Below are 17,964 nucleotides of genomic sequence, written 5' to 3' on the forward strand. Positions count from 1 at the left end.
GCGTCCACCTTTAGTGCTTCGTTCTGGGTTAGGTGGCTGAAAGGCATGGTATAAATTGTAGCCTGGTAATGCAGGGGTGCTCTCTGGAGCTTTGAACCAGGTCTCTGTCACTGCACAGATGTCAATGTTCTCCATTTTAAGGAGTGCCTCGAGTGAGTGCATTTTGAGGTTAAGACTTCTAGCATTGAGTAGCATTACCCTCATATTTTGCTTGCTTGTACCTGTTACGGTGGTGAATTTGTTATTTGAACCTTGCCTAAAAAAGGCACTATAGGGGTGGCAAGAGCCTTAGCCAGCATCAGAAGACAGTGGAAAACAAAAAGAAGTAATGTAGTGTGAAAGAATGGCAGTGACAACTGGTAAAATGCCAGGGTGTGCATCATGAATGTGGATTCGAGAGATGCTCAGGGCATGCTTCACTTGTAAAGTGCACTGATAATGCCATATCTGTAGCACTGTCCATAGTTCTGAAGGCCAGAAAGGCAATGGGAAAATAGTCTGAAATAGAATGTGCCATGCAAAGTGACAAAAATGATGACACAGAAAGGCTTGTTTATAAGCAGAGTCTTGAAATCAGAAGAGAGAACAAAATCTGGTGTAAGATTTAAACACTTCACATTGTTTGAGGACAAGTGGAAGTGGTGGAATTGATGAAGAAGGGCACGGGAAGAGTGAACAGGAAGGGGAAATGTTTTAAGTTAAAAGGAAATAAAACATGCATGAAGGATGTAGGGTCTCAGACTGTACTTCCTCATGCACATGTACAGAACAAATTACTGGAAGGACTTCAGAGATGATTGTGAAAGAGGGAGGGAGGTACGGGACAGGGTTGTTGGGGAGACTGAGGTGTGGGAAGTAGGTGCAAAGCTCAGACCAGTATGATAGAGTATGCCTGCTCTTTCACAAGTGTTTTGTACATTCTTGTCCCATTGTTTCAATCTGCCTAAAGGACAGTCCCAAGTGAAGGTAGGAATTTTTATTTAAAATGGAGTATCCTGACTCAAGCCATTTAACTACATATTTCACATTACTACATATTTCAGATTACAATGTTGCCCTCCCCTTGTTGTCTCAATTTTCCCTCATCCTTGCCTTCTTATAGTATTTTTTTTATAAACTGTGATAGTCTGTGTCTGTCCAGTGCATATAACTGTGAATCTTTCTTTGGTCTCTGCTGTAAGACAAGGTAGAAATAGAGTTACACTCTTCTGCATTCTGTAGCAACTCTGCTTTGTAATAAGCCTCCTTCGTCCAATGTCAGCAAGGGTGTGTACAGGTAAATACATTGTACAGGTTGTGTGTGTGTGTGTGAGTGTGTATGTGGAGTGTAGTTATTTTGACTGAATCACACATTACCGAAGAAATTTAACTGAAAACTAAATTCACATTTGACTGAAGAATGTTATTATATAAACATACAATAAAAACTTGCTTTTTAGAGGGGGGCAAGCTACCCAATTTGTCCCCACCCCATTACATAAATTTAATATCTCCACAGTCACATAACACAGGAGAAAAAAGTACAGTCAGTCACTGCTGAGGCACAAACACTATTCTTAGAAAACTTCAAGCATACCTTTTTTTTTTTGTGGAAGAGCAAACCCCTCTGTACCCGTCAAAAACAACCACACACCACATTTTTAAATATACTAACTCTACGGCTGCACAACAGTTGGGAAAAGAAAAAGAAAAACACAGTGAGTCATTGCTTCTTTATGTTATAATTTTCATTCAGTCATGATTCATGATTCAGTCAAATGACTTTTCAGTCAATTCTTTAGATCAATTGTGATTCAACCAAAGCATCTGATGCATGTGTGTGTGTGGTGGGGGGGGGGGGGGGCAGGGGAGTCTCAGCTAGGTATCTGTGTTGTTTAATAGGAGTTATACTGTTTGCCCAGCTGAATAATTTGGAGTGATGCAAATTACTTTTTAATTAGCTGTCGCACTACAAGAAATGTGCTTGCCAATGAATCACATTATATTGCAGCAGCACAACATGACTTATATATGTTTGTTGTGTGAACTGCGGTGCTGTGTCTTTATAAATTCCATTCTTTGTCAATGAAAAAGTCTTCACATTCCCCCAGTGTTCAGAAATGTTTGTGTGGTGAGCAGGGACTACCATGTTCTGTGCAGAAGACTGCGCTCATTCACCCCCTCCCAAATTATATAGCAAACTCTTGAGTTATTGAATAAGCTGCTGTTACTGCTTTAAATCATAGTTAGCAGCCAGTGATAGCTAGAGTACAGATGCTTTGAGCTCATTGTTGCAAATGATAATTAAATTAAACAGTGTTTAAGTCATTATCACATTGTGCAGTAGCTGCAGAATGACGGCATGCCTTTCTATGAATATCAAAGTTTTAAATACATTATGATCAAGGCACAGTGTTTATAGGTTTATTCAAAGGATAAAAAAATATATTCTTTGTTAGTGGAATAGAGAATCAGGCAATGTACACATCAGATGTTTGTTAGGCTGGTGTTCAATTTACAAATTAATGACCGTGGTGCATACCCCTAAGAGGGTAGTATTGATGCAGCTGCACAAGAAGCTGAGATGTTTTTTTTCAAAATAATATAATACAAATGTTGCATGGGTCGCAGACTAATTTACTAAATCCATAGGGATTATCTGCAGTATGTAAGGTCTAAATATAGATAATCCAGGCCTTTTAATGCATTCATAGGTATTGTGTTAGAAAGGGACAAAACCGCAATGGAACAGAACAAGAGAGCAAAAACGATACTGGTGATGAATAGAGATCAGTCATTGGTGGATGTATGGGGGAATGCTCTGCACTGGGGTGTCTCATATTCCACTTCATCTCTATATTCACATTGTAGACTTGACAACTGGTCAATATCAGCTAGTTTCATGAATGTAGTAGAGAATGTTAAAACCTGGTCTTCATCCTCAATGGACTGTGAAACTGTTATGCTTCAAATGTTCGTATTCTTATCTCGGTATCCTAAGCAGTGGATATTAGACCTACTTATAGGTTTATATTTTCATAGGTTTATACTAGGCTAATGACCACCGTGGTCTTTACAAGCCTAGCCATGCAAACCAACACAGTTTTGTCCAAGAGTACTTCAGATGCCTGTATTGTGGGGTATCTTAGTAAAGAAGTAGCTAAGGGCTATGTGTGGGAGGGGTATGAAATTTGTGGATTAATTTACTTATTGACGACCTATTTTCACCAGAGACATGGGGGTCAGACCAGGGATGAATTTGGGATTTCCCATCCAATGATCAATGCTTCTTTTTAATAGGGTCAGGTATGAACTCTGTTTTATGCAGGCAGGGAGCTTATTCCATAGTCTGGGGATCCCTTGAGACAGATATGTTTATGTCACAGACAAAGTACAGGTTCTTGGATCTAGTGTTTCTGGTGCTAATTGTCTCCCAGATATGCAAGAGATAAATTACAGCTGGGTCTGAGGATGCCTTATATACCAGACATAAGTCCAGTCTCAGTAACCTGTAGGAGACTGAGTACAGAGCTAAGACTTTAAGGTGATCTGTGCAGAACAGGGTTTTCATACCCTGGATTCTCCATGTGAGGAACCGTTGATGGTGTTCCAGCTGTTGAAAGTGCATAGTTAGATACACACCAAAGGGGACATTAAGGTCAAATAATGGCTGAGTAGAGTGGTACTGTTAATTCCTTGGACCTAGATGGTAAGACCCTTGCTTATGAAATGGGCAACATAGAATGATTTTCTTACTATCTTGGCTGCATGTTGGTCGAACTCCATGTTACTGACTAAGTATGTTCCCAGATCCCTTAGTATCATGTCGACTCTTAGGGATGTTTTATTGAAGAAGTAATTAGTTTGGGAGAACGATTTCCAAAAGGGCAATACAGTACATTTCTTTGAATTGAGTTTTAATCTGTAGCTTTCATACCAGTCATTTGTTTGTGTTAGACCCTCTTGTAGGATGACAGTGTGATGGGGGAGAGTCTATGATATCTCTCAATTTACAGTCTTCTGTGAACATGGTGAGCCAAAGGCAAGAGGAGGCTGAAATTAGCTGGAGAGAACTGGTAAAAGTAACCAAGGTACTGGGAGCAAATAACTACAGAGAGAAAGGCAGCAGAATGGGAAGAATCCAAGAAGACCCTTGGACTGCAGACTTAGAGACTACCTTCCCTAAAAGGGACTGATATTTGAATATAGGCAAAGAGAAAGAGATACGGGGGGATCCTAAGTGAAAGACCTGTTCAGGCAGAGTTCTTTGTTGAATCTAGAAGAGAAGCTGTTGTTAAAAAGGTATAATTAGTATGGAATCTGAAATATAACACAATAACTACAGAATCAGTCATAAGTGATTAGAAAAGACTGGATAAGCAAGTCACAAGAAAACAATGTGAGGACATATGTATGGCTCCCAGATCTGTAACAAAGTCTAAAAGGTTTAGGATTTTTGCTTGGAAGTGAATGCATAGGTATTTTTATACTCCAAGCAAAATCCAAAGAATTTTTCTTCAGGTAAATGCAAATGTTTGAGATGTAATTGGAGAAGAAAGAGGTAACTGGGAACATAATTTTTGGCGGGTGTAATGAGTTGGTAGACTTTAAAAATTCCCTACAGAGTACTCTGTCAGAAATATTGGGTGAGCAAATTGGTGTAACTAAGGAAATTGTATTTTGAGATGGAATTCGGGATCTGTATTGCCTACTGGTGGCTACCAAAAAAATTACTAGAAAATAGAAATTGAAGTATAAACCAACTATATCTGAAGTACTGAATAATGTAACACAGGCAAAAGAAATGGAAGTATCATTAGAAAAGGGTAGGAGCAAATTGCATAGTTAAAAATGGAAACTGTGGAAGCAATATATGCAGAATAATGTTTTGGAAGAGGAATGAGGTTTAAGTGAAGGCAAGAATTGATCAATTTATGTAATGCTTACTTGGTGATACGGGTGCAAAAGAATATATGTGGTGTATAATGTTTACAACTGGGAATATGTTAATATGGATTGCTTTCTTTAATGTAAATGTATGTTTATGTGTTGTTATAATTCAATAAAGGCATTAAAAAAAGATAGTCCAGGATCTTTCGTACCTTCACAAATAACACAGGCCCATGGATACCAGAACAAGGGATCTAAATCAACTTCACCCTTTCAATAAAACAAGGTGGAGAGAGATTCATTAGTAAGCATCTCCCCCATCTCTGCAATAAGACTCACCCTGCTAATAAAGCAGTGTGATGCATTATCTTCCTTCACACAGGGTATGACTGATTAGGTGGGTGTTCATAAATTCACCTTGGCTTTATTGGCTTAGCCCTCTTCAAGAGAGGAGATACAGTCTAGGGTTGGACATGGCAAGGCATAATGTTCAAATGCCTCAGAAACCTTGAACTTCCTATCATTGGCTGAAAGGTTAGTGCCCTCTTTTTATCCTCTAAGTAATTAAAATGTTTTTTGCTGAATACTGTGTTCACTTATAGTGGAATTCAGCTTATGGTCAGCCAGCTATTAGGCTCAGTATTAAGCTACATCTGTGTTAATTTTTGCCTGGTGTAGATGTTTCCCAACTCTCTCAGGAGATCTCTACCGTAGCTATTCATGTCTCTGAAATGGAAGTATGGAATATCCTAGTAAAATCACTGAGAAATTATATAAGTTGTTCAGAGTCCATTTATCATCTCCTATCACTAGACTGGAAACATATAAAGTAAAGCTAGTAAAAGTAACACTGTGAAGTCATCATTAATAACAGACCTTCTAAATCAGGGAAAGATCATATGCTGACAAATAGTTCTAGACCTATTTCACTAACTAATGTTGAAGCTTAATTATATTTTTAGCAGTTTGGTTAGTCAGCAGCAACCTTTATCTGTTAACTTGCTAGCCAATTGCAAGCAGGGCTGTCACAGCTCACTCAGGCATTGGTCACAAATGGGCTATGATTATAACTTTATGGGAGGGGAATAAATATTTTCTTCTAAGAGTATATGCCTTACAGTCACTATTTTTGCTGTTCTTACTATAACATATTATAACCAATTTACCTTTTCACTTAGACTTTTTCCCATCTATCTGTCATTAAAATTGAGGTATATAAGGCCAAAGGGGCCCCACAATTGTTCCTTAAAACTGATGGATTCTAACTTGATTAGAATCTGACTACCTGATTATATTTGTTTGAATTCACACTTGCTTATTTGTCATCTCATTGCAATGTAGAGTCTGTGCAATTGTTGTTTATGTGAGACTGCTGTGTGCTGTATTATCTCCTTTCCCATGGAGTTAAAATCCATACTGTAAGCAAGGAGAGGTTGGAGAATGAATCTTTCCCCATTTTTGGGTAAAAAGGCTTGCCCTCTTGCAAAAACATTTTTAAATGAGTTACAGTATATTTAGATAAGCTGTTTTCTCAGTCAAACGGTTTTGATCATATCATTTATTTACAAATTACCACATCTGATTGATCATTACTGAGGTACCTCAGAGATGTTATCCAGATCACCAAATGGGATCCTCTCAGGCCTAGGGTGCATACTGTGGATGTTTCAGGAGCTATGTAATAATTATTCAACTTGATTTGTAACTCAAGATTTAGGTCAGTAATACATTTGCAGTGTGATGTTATATAGTGACCACATTAAGTTGGAATAACATGCACACACACACACACACACACACACACACACACACACACACACACATATAAATATATATATATAGTCTTTAATATGTAAATGCACATTTTCACTGTGAATAACTACAGCCAAGTATACTATATGAATGCTCTTTCTCTGGCTAGCATATTAGGTCCAATGCATCAGTGCATTCTTTTTTGCACCTCTGCACTCGTGTATTATTGTGGTGGAAATATGCGTCCTCCAGGCCATGTCACTGTAGTTTATAACCATACCTCTCAACTGTCCAAATTTCTACAGACTGCCCAGATTTTCCCTCATACTTTTGGTCTGTCCTTTATAAAAAATGTTTGCATTTTTTGGCAAATCACTGAGGACTGAAGTCACTAAGTAATGTTATACATTTGAGATTAAGACTTCATAACCTTCAGAAAATGCATGCTAACACAATTTCTGTAATTCTAGCAACATTCTAAGTTTATAAAACCAATGTTTAAAATCTGCCACTATTTTTGACCCTTTGTTGCCCAATTATTATAGGCTTTTGTCCACATTTATTCCACTAAGAGGTTGAGAGGTATGTTTATAGCCTGCAGTAGATACTGCAGCTCTTGGTCTGCCTACAAAGTGTGACAGAGTCAACATACACACATAGCACTGCGTAGAGGATTTTGTAAAGACAAACATCTGAGATGTCTATTTTTTTAACATGAATGGTTTAGTCCTCAACTGAGTGTACCCATTTTTGCATTTTCTTTTGTGCCCTTCCTTAACTTTATTTGAAGGTTTTTTTTGTTTGTTTTTTGGTTTTTTTAAGTTTTTCACGGATGTTGCTTCTGTTGTTTTGTTTAATTAATTTCAATCACACACTCACACAACACATGCATACTCAGTCACACACACTTGTATATATATATATATATATATATATATATATATATATATATATATATCTACATACGTCTAGCTACCATATCTTGTACCTTTTATTAATATTATTAAACATCTGCTCTGCAGCCAAGAATTCCCAGTAAGCTAGAATTTTACTGAATTTTTGCAATTAAATCACCTGTGTTCATTTGCCATCTGTTACTGAAAAGTTTATATTACTAACGTCTAGCATCTTATTCATGTAATTGGAAGGCCATCTGTATCTGAAATTAAAAAAAAAAAAAAATCTGTTGGTTAAAATTTTGTTAATTAGTTACTGATCCTTCTTTATCTTAATATCCGTATTTTAAGGTATGAAAGAAACGGCACCATTTCCGTGCAAGCTCTGGAGGGGCCTAATGCTGGCATGATGCCAAAAGTGTATAGTGCATTATCCCCAGAAACCTACACTGTCCTTGATGTGGATGCACATGCTCTCCTCTTTGTTGGTGGATTAACAGGGAAAGTAAAGGTGAGTGGTTGCAGAAAAATAATAAATAAATAAATAAATGGTTTAAACAAAATTTGAAAGAAGAAATGATAGGCAGGTGCCTTTTGTCATGGCTTCCTGACACATCTGCTCAAGATTCTGAGCATTACTACAGTGTCAAAACTGAGAAGTTAGATTTTTCGTCTGGCAGATATATGTTATATACTCTGTCATAATATGTAATACTGTTAAATCAGTTTTCTAAGAGTGACACTCCTTTAAAAAATAGACGGCTGTAACCTTCAGTTTGCTGAAAACACTCAGGTGACTTAAAAAGACATTTTAAAATAAATGCATATCATTTAGCTGCATTTGTAAATATCTTTTAGCAGGATATTAGTTGCACATTTAAAACTATAGCATTCATCTTTGTTGTTTTGCAGTTTGCATGATACAATTCTACCCCCTAGTGTCTTGCAGATGAAGTAACAATGTTGATTTCTTTTTCCTTCATACTGTTAAAACTGTTTCATCCATCCCAAAGGCATGATTCACATATGCAGAGCTACACCACTCCAAGTACAGTGGATCAGTATAGCATGAGATGTTATGTATGTGAGTCAGAGCTCAGGACACCTTGTGATCCACAGAGGATTACCATAAAATGCTGCAAGCAAAACAGCCCTCCTTCCTGAAAACAGCTTAACTTTCTTTTCGATTCTTGAACTGAAAAATGTATATACCTTTTCCACTTTATTCTTGAAGAATCTTTTTATTTTTATTTTGCATACTTGGATATAACCAGCCATTTGTAAAGTTGTTTGCAACTTCCATTTTATATATTTGTTCTTGTTTTGGCATTTGGCTGGTGAGCACAGGATGTATAATGCCTGTTGACATAAAAAATCATAGACATTACCCTGAGCATAACAACTACAGTCATCAGGAAAGGGTAAATACTTTGTATAGGAGTAGTCCAAGATATTTAAACAATGAGGAAAGAAATTTCAACTAAAGTCTTATGATGCTACCAGCATAAATGAAATGGCTAGATACATAACAGGACTATTTATAGCCTTAAACTCCTAAAATATCATCATTTTCAACTGAGTGCCTCATCACTGCAGTTTTATGTGATGGTACAAGGTCTTATTCACACAGACAGATGCACACAGACACTTACACATGCACACACATATACACACACACGCACACACATACATACACACACACACACACACACACACACACACACACACACACACGTGCTAACCAGGAAAAGTTAAGGGGCTAGCCCATTTTCATTGGAGCCCTGGGAGAAAAACTCCAAAACAACCTCAGTTGCAAACGTTATCACACATGCCAGAAATCAAAATGCTATACTACATGTAGAGGTAGTCAAGTTGCTAATGTTGGCTTGTACAAGACATGCAGCATTTTCAGTACAGGCTATGTAAGAAGTTAGGGGAGACAACAGTCTGTGTAAACACAGGAATAGATTATAAAGTTCCCAAGCTTTAATTAGTGTCCTAAGGTATGCCATTAAATGTCCACTAAGTGAAGTGGAAAAATGAGCATTTCTTAATATAAATTGTTGTTATTGTATAATACTTTATTCCTAAATTCTGTTTATAACTGCAGGATATTAGGTTTATTTGTGCAATTGAATTAGAGCCACACAAGAGCATGTAGAATCATATATTATTTCTTTTATTTGTTTTAGGAGTGATCCCTTGAGGAGGTTTAGCTTTGATATGTCTGCATTCAGAGGTGCAAGATTATTTAGGATTTCCAAAAAGAATGTTTCAAATATTTTACACAACTATCTATATTCATTTTATGTGTATGGGGTTGGGTGGGACCAAGACCCCCAAAATACTATTAGATTCCAAGAACTGCCTCAGCTGATATCTGAGACAGTTTAGGGGATGTAGCTGGTAGGCCCAGTGTGAATTTGCAGCAATGTATAGAAAGAACATAGGATGAAGCAGGGACAAAAAAGGGGGGAGGTTTATTCATATGCAAACATAATTACTGCTGAAATGATCTAGACATACTTCTTAGTGAAATCTGGCTAAAAGCTGAGGCAAACCACCTCTATCCTCCTTTTCCTGTTTATAATATCTCGTAGGTTCATAGGAGATTACTGGGCTTATACATTAATAGAACTTACTAACCTAGCTGATATAATTTGATTTCATCCAATATATGACCCCCTAGAGCCAAGAGGATGGCATGGATCTGTGCCTATGCCTTGAGTATCTTACAGATTGCCCCTGTCAATAAGGGACAAAGGCATTACCCTAGGTGTGAATTTGCGGTTCCCCATTCATTTATCCAAACTGCATTTGAAGGGGATCGGGGAAGGGCTCTGCTTAACGTCAATAGGAAGCTTGTTCCAAAGAAGGGGCAATCTGTGAGATGTATACTTGTCTCTTCAGTATGTTTTGTTGGAGTCGCTGACTCATTTTAGATCCCTAAACTGGGTGACGCTCATGCTGTTTGACTTGCAGATGTGTAGCAGCTACATAGGTTCATAGGTTCATAGGTAGGTACTAGGCTATAGGCCCAAGGGCCTACATAAGCATAGCCAGCAAGGTTCCATAGCTTACGCCACCCAAGAAAGTTATTTTCCTGTGCCACTGTCCAGCATAGACACAGAAGTGATCCCCGGGGTGTATTTCCTATTTCCCATCCACTCATCAAGATTTTTCTTGAAGAGTGCTAATAAAGAACTTTGCTTGACATAGATGGGTAGCGTGTTCCAGAGTATAGGAAGTCTCTGGGACAGGAATCTATCCATCCAGTGTGTCCTGTTTATTGTGGTGACAAGGTTTAGGTTCCTAGAGTGTGTAGCTCGGAGGGATTGGGATTTCTTTAGGTGTAGCATGTCCAACAGCTCTGAGTTTGACATAGCTTTATATGTTAGGCAGAGATCACCTCGGAGTAGGCGATATGCTATGGAGTAAAGCTGGAGTTTATTGAGGCGGTCAGTGTAGGGCATTTGTTTGAGGCCAGTAATTCTCTTTGTGAGGTACTTCTGTGGCCTTTCCATCTGCTGCAGATGTCTTGTGAGGTACATTCCAAAAGGGGTGTTGTACTCTATAATGGGTCTAATGAGTGACGAGTAGAGGAGAACAATGACCTCTTTTTTCCTGGATGAGAACCATTTTATGATGAGGTTTGCCACGTAGAAGGACTTCCTGACTACTGCGGTGATGTGACTACTGTCCACCTGGGACCCAAGGTCTCTTATCATGCATTCAGTGTTAAGTAGATTGCTGCTTATGTGGTAGTTCATGGGTACAGAGTTTTTACCAAAGGGGATGACACTGCACTTTTTGGCATTGAGCTTGAGGCCATGGCTCTGACACCAGGCATCTGTCTCAGTGAGGCTCTTCTGTAGGATGTCCACGTCATTTGGGGACTTGACTATGGCTCCTAGTTTGCAGTCATCTGCGAACTTCATTAGCCAGAGGCCTTCTGTGTTAGCCTGTACTTCAGAGAAGTAGATACCAAACAGGAGAGGTCCCAGGATGGAACCCGGTGGTACTCCACTTGTCACTGCTTTGAGGTCAGATTTGGAGTCTGAAACTTTTACAGTGTAGGTTCAATCAGTGAGCCAGTTGGCAACCCATCTTGTGACGTAGGGATTTATACCTAGTTTAGTGAGTTTAGATATAATTCCAGAATGGGGGATGGTATCGAAAGCCTTGGCGAGGTCAGGATAGGCTGTGTGAGCCACCTTACCCTCATACATGGCTTTGGTGACTGCTTCAAAGAAGTCGATCAGGTTCAAGAGGCATGATCTGCCTTTCACAAACCCAAACTGGGTGGGATCCAGAGTTTGGAGGTTACCAATGTCTTTGTTTATGAGTTCCATGATGATACGTTCCATGGCCTTGCAGACCAGGCTCTTCAGGCTAATAGGTCGATAGTTCCTGGGATCAGTGATTGCTCCCCCTTTGTGGAGTGGGATAACCATTGCTGTGCGCCATTCAGTGAGCACAAAGCCTGATGCGAGGCTATTATTGAACATGGTGCTTAAGTGGGGAGCCAGTTTGTTTTGAAGTTCATGTAAAATGCAGCCTGGGTTAGTGAGTGCCTCATAGGTCATCCCTTAATTGTCAGTAGGAGACAGAGTAAAGGGATAGGGCTTTAGTCTGTCTGCATAGGACATATTGTTAACACCTTGTAGTTTCTTTGTGAGGAAACTCTGGTTGCTTCAGCTGTTATACTTGCCTAGTCAAGTATATGCCAAATGGTGTATTGTACTCAATTATCATTCTAATGAGGGCTGAGTACAGTCAGACTAAATTAATTAATTTCCTTGGATCTGGATGTTATACCTTTACTTTTAAGTTGTGTCTCATCGAAGGACCACTGTGGACACATGGTTGTCAAGGTTCAGGCTACTATCTGTCTGAATACCTTTCACCTCTGAGTCTACTCCTAGGGGTGTGATATTGCTGTTGTAATTTGTAGGGGTATGCAAATGGTATGAAAAAACATTTTTTTCTCATGTAGTTTTAGAACATGGTTCTGGCACCAATCATTTGTCTGATCTAGACTCTCCTGAAGGATAGCTACATCACTGGGGGATTCAGTGATTGTCCTAGCAAACTTTGTCATCCAAAGGCCTTTTACATTAGCCTTGACTTCAGAGAAGCATATTTCAAACAGGAATGGCCCCAGCACTGAGCCCTATGGCATACCACCAGTAACTGGCCTCTTGCTGGATCTGGATTCGTCCACTTTAACCACATGTACCTTGTCTGTGAGACAGTTGGCTGTCCATCTGGTGATGTAGGGATTTCTGCCTAGTTTTGTGTGTTTATTTGTAATACCTGAGTGTGGAATTGTGTCAAATGCCTTGACCAGGTTGAAGTAGGCGGAATGTACTGTTTTACCCTCATCTATGGCCTTGCTGACTTTCTCAAAGAAATCCAACAGATTAAATAGACATGACCTGCATTGAAAAAGTCAAATTGGTTCAGATCCAGGGTTTGAAGGTTCCTATATCATTATTTATCAGGATCATGATTATTCTTTCCGTGGCCTTACATATAAGACTAGTCAAACTTATAGGTCTGTAATTTCCTGGGTCAGTAGATGGTTCCCCTTTATGCAGAGGGGTGGCTGTTGCTGCTTTTTTCTCTATCGGGACAAAGCTAGTCCGGAGGCTGTTTTTAAATAGAGATCCTAATGGGCTAGATAAGTTCTGATTTAAGCTGTTTAAGAAACAGCCTGGTATATTGTCAGGCTCCATTCAAGCCATGTTTTTAGCTTTAGAGACTGCTGTGGAAACCTGTTCTTTGGAGATAATTGGGGTAGTGGAGTGTTGGAGGGTATTTCTTGGAGGAGAACAGGTGGCAATAGAGAGCTGAAATATGAACTACATTTATTGGCCATCAGATTTGCTATATCTTCTGGCTGAGTATAGGTGATGCCATCTACAAGTAATACTATACATGTTTGGTGTTGCTGTTACGAATGTGGACAAAACTGAAAATGCCTTATGGTTATCTTTAGCTTTGAAAGCTAATTTTACTTCAGAATCTACTTTTGGAAACTTGACTATTTGCCTGATTTGCTTGTTTAGACAAAAGAGGGACTGTTTGTTCTGCTATACACATTCCCTCTTACTTCTAGACAGGATTTTCTTTCTTTCTTTTGTTGTACAACCTATTAATACCAGGGGCCCTCCAGGGTGGCTTGCCCTTGTGATTTGGCCTGAATTTATTTTGATCTGGTACTGCCAGTTGTTTATATGGTCATACAGGGCTATTTTATGCCTCTGCATAGGTTTTTGTGTTTTCTGGATTTGCAGGAGCTTGGAAACTACCTATGCTGTCCATTAATATGGAGTAATTTACCTTAGATAAGTTATTAAGGTTTTTGTAGTTAGTTTGGGGGGGCTAGATTTACCTTTATTTCAAAGGAGACCACTTTATGATCTGATCATACCAGTGAGGACATTACACTAGGGGGGCTGCAGCACCCTGCCATATTTGTGAATACAAAGGTAGAAACACTGGAAGCAGACCACCACAATTGTAAAAAACAGGTTTATTGTATAGATAAGCGCTTTCGCGTACCCTAAGTATGCTTCATCAGATCCAATAATACATGGGAACTACAGGTTCTATATATACCAAAGAGTCTTCATTCAATCAACAATAAAACAATCAAATATTTAATTATTTAATTATTTAATTAGAGACATTTAAAGTGCTAGTGCCTAACCTAGATTTATTAACAAAAATGAAAATAAAAATAAAAAATGTAAATAAAGGCAAAAATTAAAAGCGAAAGTTAAATACAACAGTTTGGTACTTGACATTCTCTATAAGTATATAAGTTAAACAGAACAATGCTGCTAACATACCTGAATCTAAATCTAGAAACCTAAAAAATATATAACTTATATGTATTTTTATTTGTATGTTATTATTTGTTTATGTTCTAGATAACTGTAAAAATGATCCTAGTCAATTACGTGTAAAGTAGATGTTGAATCTTTCAAACACCTATACATAAATATATGACAAACTGAGATGACAACTGGTATGTAATTTATAAACCAATGCTGTTTGTTCATATAAAACATAAAAGACATGAAAGGTGTGACAATATATATACATAAAACATATAGACATAAAATACACTCCTTTCTTTTTAATTGATGTAGTACAGTCTGAATCCCCTGACTAATTAATAAATCTAGCGAAGATTCATAAGAGAAATTAAATAGATGGTACATGATGTAGTAGCATACTCATTCTATTAAAATTAATATTAATATCTATATCTATGCATAAATGTAAACTTTCTGCTGCTTCTATGGCTATCTATTTTATTTGAGACTACGTCCTTTCAAAGAGGCTCTAACACTCACATATTGGTTAAGCCCTGGGGGATGATGTGCTTTGAGTCTTAAGATCCAACTTAATTCATTCTTTTCTAAGTCATTGAAACCATCACCTAGCCTTTTATTTGGTCTAATGATCTGTAAAACTCTAAAGGCAAACATGTGTCCTGGATTGTTCATGATATGTTTCGCCAATGCATTTTTTGAGTCATATTTCTTAATATCATAGACATGATCATATATCCTTTCTTTTAAACGTCTGGTTGTCATGCCTATATAAAAAGCTTGACAGAATTGGCAATCAGCTAAATATACCAAATTCATATCTTCACATGTTGCCATTAGTCTTGGTTCAAATTTAAAGGCTATTGTAGGATGTACAAAAACTTGTTCTGTGGTGATCATTGCACACATACTACACTTACCACAAGGGAAAGTGCCTGGTCTCTTTATAGTTTCTGGTCTATCCCTTTTATACTCATCCATTCGCTCAACACATAATAGTCTTCTTAAATTCTTACTATTACGATAAACAAAAGTCGGTGTAAGTCCAACTATGTTTGTTATTTCTGGGTCTGTCATAAGTATATGCCAATTCCTTTTTATTATGTTCATGATAGCCTTATTGTCACTGGTGTATCGGATGTTAAAACTGACCTTAGATTTATCAAAAATTTTCTTATTGTATCTATGTTGTTTAGATATCATTTCACCAGACCTACACGTTGCTCCTGTGGGTATATAATTTTCCTTAATGGAATGTACCATCTCTGGATTGTATCCTCTATCTATGAACAGGTTCTCTAACAAAATACCTTGTGTATATAATTCACTAGGAATTCTACATAATTTTTTAATCCTAGCAAACTAGCTCTTTACTATATTTCCAAAAATGAATCTGGGATGCATGCTGTTATAGTGTAACAGTGTATTCTTCCAGCATTCTTTCCTGTAAATAGTTGTACTTAAAGAATGCTGCTTATCCTTAATGATCGTAATGTCTAGAAAATCTATGCTGGTATAAGAATAGTTGATGGTAAACTTCAAAAAAGAAGTAGTAGATTCCAGATGTTGAATAAACAAGAACAACTCATCTAAAGTGCCATTCCAAAACAGAAGCACATCATCTACAAATCTCTTATATAGGCATATTTTCTTGAAATAATCATTATTAAAAAGATAAGTTGTCTCCCAGTAGTGTACCACTAGGTTAGCATAGGTGTTTGCACAGGGGGTCCCCATGGCAACCCCCCATTGTTGTAAATATAATTTGTCATTAAACATGAAAACATTGTTCAATAATACCAACTCAAGGAGTGCATTCAATAGTATCTGTTCATTATTAGTAAATCTTTTGCTACTATTCATAATTGATCTCACAGCTTCCAAACCAAAATCATTAGGTATGGAAGTAAACAAGTTTTTAACGTCTAGTGTAACCAAAAGGCATTTCGCAGGTAAACCGTTTGTAAATTCATTCAGAGCATCCAGCAGCTGGTATGTGTCTTTTAAAACTGAACGTATATCAGAAACCAGAGGTCTCAATTTCTTTTCTATATAGACAGACAAAGTCTCAGCCACCCAGCCACCTATGCTAACATCATTATGTTGTTCTGGGAGTTAGAATTTGTGTTCAAATCAAAATTTTGGAAATTTGTTGTCTCATACTTCAGATTTTTGGACGATATTTTTATAGTGTGGAATGGTAGTGGGGATGAAGTAGAGGAATTTATCAAATACTTACACACTACAACTTGCTTTTTGGAATTTACCTATGAACACCATGTAGATTATGTGAATTATCTTGATGTAACAATCACAAAAAACAAGTTTAAAAATAAGTATGAGTCCAAGATCTTTAGGAAAAAGTGTTTTTCCAATTCATATGTCCATTTTGACAGTGACCATCCCTTATATTTAAGGAAAAACATAGTCAAAGGACAAATGATTAGGGCATCCAGGATGACAAGTGACAATGACATATGTAAAGCTGAATTAGAATTTATGCAGCAGTTATTTAAGGCGAGGGGTTATCCAACTAAACTTATAAAGAATGTGAAGCGTGATGTTTTAAAGAGAAGAAATTCTCACTATTACCCACTTCTGACCACCAATGTACAGGAAGATGGTGTACCAACCATTGATTTCACGGTTACAAATAACACCAAGCAGAGTATATCTGATATGCCCCGTTTAATGTTAACATATTTCAAAAATATACATTGGATACAACGGGGTATAAATGAAGCATGGAAAATGTTTTCCAAAATCCATACTGATTGTACAGTTTTTCAAGAATCATTAAGATTCGGTTTCAGGAGAAACACAAACTTTAAAGAACTATTTGAGAGAAAGAAAAATCAGTATAGGGGAGGAACACAACGGAAGGTGGGGACTCATAAGTGTGGAAGATGTGGTCAATGTACATTTATTTTGGATAGTAAGAAACTTTTTTTGAAAAAATCAAATGTAAATTTAAAAAGTAGAGGTTATTTTACATGCCAAACAAAAGGAGTGGTTTATTTAGCCCTTTGTTTGTTTTGTGACAAATACTATATAGGTAAGACCGAACGTAAATTAAAGCAACGTATCTATGAACATACTAGGGACATCAATAAATGCAATGAGAACAATGCATTGTACAGGCATTGTATGACTTGCGTTAACACCAATATTAAGTTTTGGGTTTTGGAAGAGGTCAAGATGTGGGATAAAGGTGGTGACTGGGAATCCCAGTTAGAATTTAAAGAATTAATGTGGCAACTTAGACTTGATGCATGTGGTCCAAATGGACTGAATGACCACCTTTCCATTAAACCGGCCTTGAAATTATTGGCCAATGACCCTAAACTGACACAATAATATATAATATAATATACAATATTATATAAAAAATTGTTTCAATTGCTTTATTATTGATGTATTTACAAATACATATACATACATAACATTATGGTCATAGAATTACTATTATTATGGTATACCTAACAAGTAAATTTATTGTGTGTTTATTGATGTTGTCGACAGTACTATTGATCAATTGACTTTGTACCATTTATTATTTATTTATATATTATACTTTTACTATACATTTTAGTACATTATTA

General features: G+C 37.3%; 1 protein-coding gene across 13 annotated transcripts in view; it reads left to right on the forward strand.

The window, feature by feature from the left end:
• LAMA2 (laminin subunit alpha 2) overlaps window positions 1–17,964 on the forward strand; it is a 4,753,606-nt gene that overhangs the window by 3,941,542 nt on the left and 794,100 nt on the right. For all 13 annotated transcript variants that reach the window (XM_044064325.1, XM_044064371.1, XM_044064344.1 and 10 more), the window contains one exon: window positions 7,869–8,028. In XM_044064325.1, coding sequence (XP_043920260.1) covers window positions 7,869–8,028 — 160 coding nt within the window. The remainder of the gene's footprint in view (window positions 1–7,868; window positions 8,029–17,964) is intronic.

Source organism: Protopterus annectens, chromosome 1.part0 (genome assembly GCF_019279795.1).
Source record: "Protopterus annectens isolate FY-2018-M chromosome 1.part0, PAN1.0, whole genome shotgun sequence".
NCBI lineage: Eukaryota > Metazoa > Chordata > Ceratodontiformes > Protopteridae > Protopterus > Protopterus annectens.